The 6,412-nt window shown below is 44.0% G+C and overlaps 1 protein-coding gene across 1 annotated transcript in view; it reads left to right on the top strand.

Annotated features, from left to right (window-relative positions):
• Positions 1 to 6,412, top strand: part of SUGP2 (SURP and G-patch domain containing 2) — a 45,816-nt gene that overhangs the window by 28,829 nt on the left and 10,575 nt on the right. The window contains exons 8-9 of the mRNA XM_015810706.1: positions 390 to 454; positions 3,488 to 3,630. Of these exons, the coding sequence (XP_015666192.1) occupies positions 390 to 454; positions 3,488 to 3,630 (208 nt within the window). The remainder of the gene's footprint in view (positions 1 to 389; positions 455 to 3,487; positions 3,631 to 6,412) is intronic.

The raw sequence follows: 6,412 nt of genomic DNA, 5'->3' as shown, positions 1-6,412 counted from the left end.
ATTGGACTAGATGACCTCCAAGGTCCCTTCCAACTATTATTATTATTATTATTATTATTATTATTATTATTATTATTATTATTATTATTACTACTACTACTACTACTACTACTATTACTATTACTATTACTATTATAACAGGTTCCTTATGTACATAGTAACTTGAGACTGATCAGCACTTCCTATTGCTAATCTAATGCCTCTTGTTTTGGAGGCCATCTAAATCTGGTGCTGGAGAGAAGGGAGAACTGCTTCCTGAAAGCATCTCCCTCTGGTCACAGTAATAACTGATCTATATGGATTCCTGCTCTAAAGCCCCAAAGTGCAATTATGTGACAGTATTTATTTGACATAGGATTGATTTGGCCTCTTAATTTTGCTTTTTTTAGTACATGATCCGGTGCGGATCTCTTACGATCGACCTCGTGGCTATGCATCATATAAAAATAAGAAGGTGAGGCAAAAATGATTCTCTTTTCAGACCGGGATTTTTATATGGCAACTTTTTCCCCAGTAATGCGAAACAGAATGTGCCGTAAAGATTGGGAGAGAATTCTTCTTTTTAATTTTTGTTCCTATTCCGTTACATGTGCTTGTATTTAAGTTCAACGGTCCAGGGGTAGGCAACCTTGGCTCTTTTATGACTCGTGGACTTCAACTCCCAGAATTCCTGAGCCATCCATGGGAGTTGAAGTCCACGAGTCATAAAAGAGCCAAGGTTGCCTACCCCTGGTCTATACAGTACCACATCGCAGAGGTCTCCAACCTTTCTCAGATGGCGGACTGGAGGGAAGGCGGGGGAAGCATTTTATGCATGCGTGCACACACAAACAAGGTTTGAGCACGCGTGACGCAAACGGGGTGCTAGCGCCTATGTGAAACTCTCTAGCACCACCCCGTTTTTGCTGCACAGTGCTCTGTTTTCGCTGTGCAGCGCCCCGTTTGCGTAGTGGCGGCATGAGAGGGGGTGAGCACACGCACGCACTGGCCAGCCTGTTCCGCAGCCCACAGGTTGGGGTACCTGCCATAGTGGATCACAAGTTAGACTTTACATGCTGGAATTGCTCTGCATACAAATAGTCCTTGACTTTATGACTGCAGTTGGGACCAGATTTTATTTTGCCAAGCAGGACAGTTGTTAAATGAGTCGCACCCAATTTTGTGCCAATTTTTTGCCATGCTTCTTAAGCGAATCCGTTTATTTGTAGCGCAATGCAGTTACGACGGCACTTTAAAAAATTACTTAGAACCAGTCCTTGCAATTACAGCCATCACAGCATCTTACTCACAATGCCGTTGTAACGTTGAACAGGTGCTAAACAAATGGTTGTAAGGCTACAGGTAGTCCTCGACTTACAACAGTTCATTTAGCGACCATTCAAAGCTATAGTGGCACTGGAAAAAGCAACCTATGACCATTTTTTCACAGTTACGGCTATTGCAGCATCCCCATGATTTATGTGATCAAAATTCAGACGCTTGGCAACTGGTTCATACTTATGACCATTGCTGTGTCCCCCTTTTGCAACCTACTGACAAGCAAAGTCAATGGGGAAGCCAGATTCACTTTAACAGTCAGGTCACCAACTTATCAGCTTCTGTGATTCACTTAACAACTGTGACAAGGAAGGTCGTAAAATGGGGCAAAACTCATTAACAAAACTTAACAACAGACCTTTTGGGCTCAATTGTCGTAAGTCGAGGACTACCTGTACTTGTATATCCCTGCATAGTTTCCCTGCAGCCAAGTTAGTTGGCATGGAAGAGTTAAAGCTCCCAATAATCACACAGATCAACTCTCCAGTCCCACCTCAGCATTAGTAGTAGCTGTCAGGGTTCCGACAGATGAAACTCTTCAAAGAACTTCGAGGCATTGTTTACCTTAAAGAATCTTTATTTGAGTAGCATAGCATGGGCACTAACATAATTGAAGCCAAAAACTGAATTCCCCTCCCCTGAGCACATAGTATCAAAGCACAATTCCCTCCTCCAGTTAACAGTCAGAAATCACATTCCCCAATTAGTTTAAAGTGGCAGCTGCCAATTCTTTATCATCTCTTATTTCAATAACCTTGGTTCTCAGCTAGATTCAGTGTTATTATGTCTAGCTAGACTTTCATGCACATTACCCCCCTCCTCCCCAGCATCATCTAACTCTAAAAGCAAAAAGAAGAAAATGGCTGCATCTCTATCTGTGGTCAATGCAAAAACATCCGATATTAGCAGCGTTGACAGTACCTATGTATTCTGCCTGACAAGGGAGGGTGGGTGAAGCAAACTCCTTAGAGTTGGAAGGAGCCAGTTTAGCTTCTGTTCACAATGTCATTCTTCCTAGGTACGTGGGGCCTGGGATGTAGTTTCTCAATGATCTTCCGTTGATGGCTTCATTGATCAATGTGCCTTGATAAATGAGGCACAGAAAGGACACTTCGCCAGTTCCTGGACAGTAAAAATACACATTTGAATATCAGCAAAGTAAAGCACTCACGTCTGCATTTAAAATTCAGCAGGCTTACAAAAGAAAACACGAGCGATCTACATGCGCAAGGGAGAAAACATTTTTACACAATTCTTTGGAATAGGAAACACTGGTTTCCAGCCAAAAAAAAAAAAAAAAAACATGGTAAATCATGGTAACAGGAGCGCAGGACGTCGCAAGTGGCCATTCATGCAGGCCAGTTGCTGAATGCCAAAAATACGATCACATGACCACGAGGGGGCGGGCCATCAAAACTTTGAATCCAGGTCGTAAGTAGCCCTGGGGAGGTCCATTGTAAATTCAAATGGCCGCTAAGTGGCTGGTTGTAAGTCAAGGAATACCTGTATGGTTTCTAGGGAGGCTAAAGGAAAGGTATAAAGCAGTGGTGGCAAACCTATGGCACGGGTGCCAGAGGTGGCCCTCAGAGCCCTCTCTGTGGGCACGCGCGCCGTCGCCCCAGTCCTAGGCCTTCAGCTGGGTTTTATAAAACCTTTTCGCTTTAGGTCTTCGCCACCGTGTGCAAAAAAAAAAAAAAAAAGGTTCAATCAGTCAATTTCAACTTCTCGCTGGGAAAAAAAAGATCTTGCAAAGTTGGAATTGATTGATTGAACTTTTTAGTCCCACCCAGTCTGCCTACCACCCTAGCCACGCCCAGCCAATGGGCCATGCCCAGCCAATGGGCCACACCCACCCGGCACCCGATGATGCATAATTGGGTTTTGGGTTGCAGTTTGGGCACTGGGTCTCTAAAAAGTTCACCATCACTGGTATAAAGGGAGCATCACTGCAGATTTGTCTTTAGGTAAGTTTATATTTGAAGGACTGACCGCATCCCTTTGTGACCCGTTTGGTGAATATCAGCTCTCTTTTTTTTTTTCAACATCTGTCATAACGCTTTCAAAATGTGAAAAATGTCCCCATTTCCCCCCCAAGCATTGGGGATCTCTGCTTATGGTTGTGTTTAACATATTGTGTTCCACTCTGTTGAATCTTATTTTTATTTATCAGCAACAGAAAACAAAGGATTTGGAATTCTATAATAAGAGACTAAATGAGAAGAACATTGGCTTCCAAATACTTCAAAAAATGGGTTGGCAAGAAGGGCGTGGCCTCGGGTTACATGGCAAAGGCATCCAGGAACCTGTCAAAGTGTATGTATAAAGGGGCAAGAGAAGCATTTAAGCACTCACTGCATTTGGATTTGACTGTTTTCCAAATGTCCAGTTTCCACTTAACTCCCTAGAATTAATGTTTAAAGCATCTACATTTGTTGCTGCTTATTAAAGAGCTTTTCTAACTCGACATGCAACAAATTCCAAGCTTCTTTGGAGCTCAGGATAAAGGAAATTTTGACTGTCTTAATTAAATTTCCACCCACAAATAGTGGAAATAACCGAATACGTGTTTTGCAATCTGCCTGTGCAATTAAAAAAAAACAACAACCCCATCCCCTTATCCAATTTTTTTGTGACCAGTGATAGTTAGCAACAAACACGGAATACCACCCTTGTATTTTTGTAGCCTGGTGCAAAAAAAAAAAAAAGGAGAAAACAAAGATTTATTTTGCATCCCTGTTGTTCCGTACAGTGTAACATCCAGAATGTTCCAAAGGGATTGATTTATTTCAGTTCAGAAAATATTTCTTTATTTAGTTATTTAGAACATTTATATTGCATCCCATCTTCTGAATCAACTCTGGGTGGCTCTCGCAACATTTAAACTACAAAACTGAACACATTAAAACAACAGCAGCAAAAATGCTTGCTTTGTGTGTGTAGAAGGATTGGCCAGAAGCTATTTTGCCTTCATTGGAGCCCTTTGAATGTAGAATAAACTGCTTATTACTTTATTTCTTTATTTTATCATATTTGCACATTGGTCCAATCACAGGAGGAAATAAAAACATTTCCTGCTATTAGTAAAAAACACTTACAGTATTCAGATAAGCCAGGGGGCATCCCCAATTTTATTAAAGGCCAATGACAGATTGGTATAACCCTTTATGGCCTTCTGGAATGAGGGTTCAGGACCAATATTTCTTGAAGTGGTGCATTCCACGGTATGGAAGCTATTGCTGAAATGATCTGCCATCTGATCATCCTAGTTTGTGTGCGTATTGCACCAATCTGCAAGTGTCTGAGAAATGAACATCCTAAGGTTCAGTAAAAAGCAAGGCCACAAATACAACAATAATAAAAAATAAATGCATCCCATCCAACAAGGTTTATCACAATAAATCCCCACCAAACCTTGTTGTTGCTGTTAATTGTGAAGTCGTGTCGGACCCATTGCTACCCCTGGACAACGTTCCTCCAGGCCTTCCTGTCCTCTACCATCTTCTGGAGTCCATTTAAGTTCACGCCTCCTGCTTCATTGACTCCATCCAGCCACCTCATTCTCTGTCGTCCTTAGCACTATATTTATTATCTATATCCTCAAAAGATAGCCTATACCTCTAAAGCAGAGTTCCCCAACTTTTCTGAATTGGCGGCCCGGGGGGTGGGTGGGATAGAGGGGACGGTTTTCTGGGAGGGGCAGGCACATGCACACATGAGCACCTATTACTCAAGTGGGGCCGAGAGCACTTGTGATGCCTGAGTGGGGCTGAGAGTGCCAGCAGTGCTCACGCGCGTGAGGCCCCAAACGCCCACGACACTCACGAATGGGGCTATGATTGCGCACGCACGCACACACCAGCCAGCCTCTGCTGCAGCCTGGTTGTGAGTAGGCCACGGACCAGTAGTAGGCCGTGCGTGGCCCATAGGTTGGGGACCCCTGCTCTAAGGATCTCTAGAACAGGGTCACCAACCTTTCTGGGTTGGCAGCCCAGTGGGAAAGGGAGGGTCAGATACCTTTAAGCCACTAGTATATATAATGGAAACAAACACCACTCCCTTCTATCGCTGATGATGTTACCTAGTTGGGTAATGAAATGTCTGCAAGAAAACAACGAAGCTCAAAGAGCACCAAGGACCTCCCGCGTCCCAATTAAATACAATACCCCTATTATTTATTTATCTCCGAAATCCACCATCTCCCTGAGCCCCTTCCCAAGTTACCTGTGTACTTCTCATGAGTACTTCTCAGGCATATTTCTTACCTTGTAAGATTCATAAATCCTTGGCAATCTGATTCCTCCAGACCCTTCATTCACTCAGCTCCACCATGACTTCTAGCCACCTCGATCTAATCTCCAGAGATTGTTGCTTGTGTTCCAGTGTGGCTTTTATCACGTTCTCAGCCATTAGCCAGCGCAAGCCATTCCCTGCCTTCTCAGACCTCTGGTGCTGTTGCCATTTCTCTCACATATCTGGTCAGAGACCACGCGTTGATAGGCACAGACCTGGACTTTAATCTTTAGACTGTTGCCTCTGGCCGCTGGTTACGTGTTTTGTAGCTATCTGCCTAAAAAGCAGTGTCGACGAGGATTCCAGGAACTCCGTTTCAGCTCTTTTGACAGATTTTCTCCACTGTCTGTTGCAGGGTTCCCCAACCGTGGCAACTTTAGGATACATGTGCTTCAACTCCGAGAATGACCCAGCCAGCCTGGGATTGGCCTGTTCCTACCAGTCTTGAGTCATCCATTTACTCCAACGTCCTGTCCCCCCCAGTCATTTTCCAGCCTAAACAGCTGCACTTAGTACTTTCACCCTTGCAAATCTTCCCAGTTTCCCTGTTGTGGTCTAACAGTCTAACACTTGTTGTTAATTGCGATGTCGTGTCCGACCCATCGCGACCCCATGGACAACGTTCCTCCAGGCCTTCCTGTCCTCTACCATCTTCTGGAGTCCATTTAAGCTCACGCCTACTGCTTCAGTGACTCCATCCAGCCACCTCATTCTCTGTCGTCCCCTTCTTCTATTGCCCTCAATCTTTCCCAGCATCAGGCTCTTCTCCAGTGAGTCCTTCCTTCTCATTAGGTGGCCAAAGTAC

This window comes from Protobothrops mucrosquamatus, unplaced genomic scaffold, assembly GCF_001527695.2.
Source record: "Protobothrops mucrosquamatus isolate PMUCROS unplaced genomic scaffold, P.Mucros_1.0 scaffold14, whole genome shotgun sequence".
Taxonomy (NCBI): domain Eukaryota; kingdom Metazoa; phylum Chordata; class Lepidosauria; order Squamata; family Viperidae; genus Protobothrops; species Protobothrops mucrosquamatus.
The sequence above is the reverse complement of the archived record's forward strand: the minus strand, read 5'-3'. Positions and strand labels throughout refer to the sequence as shown.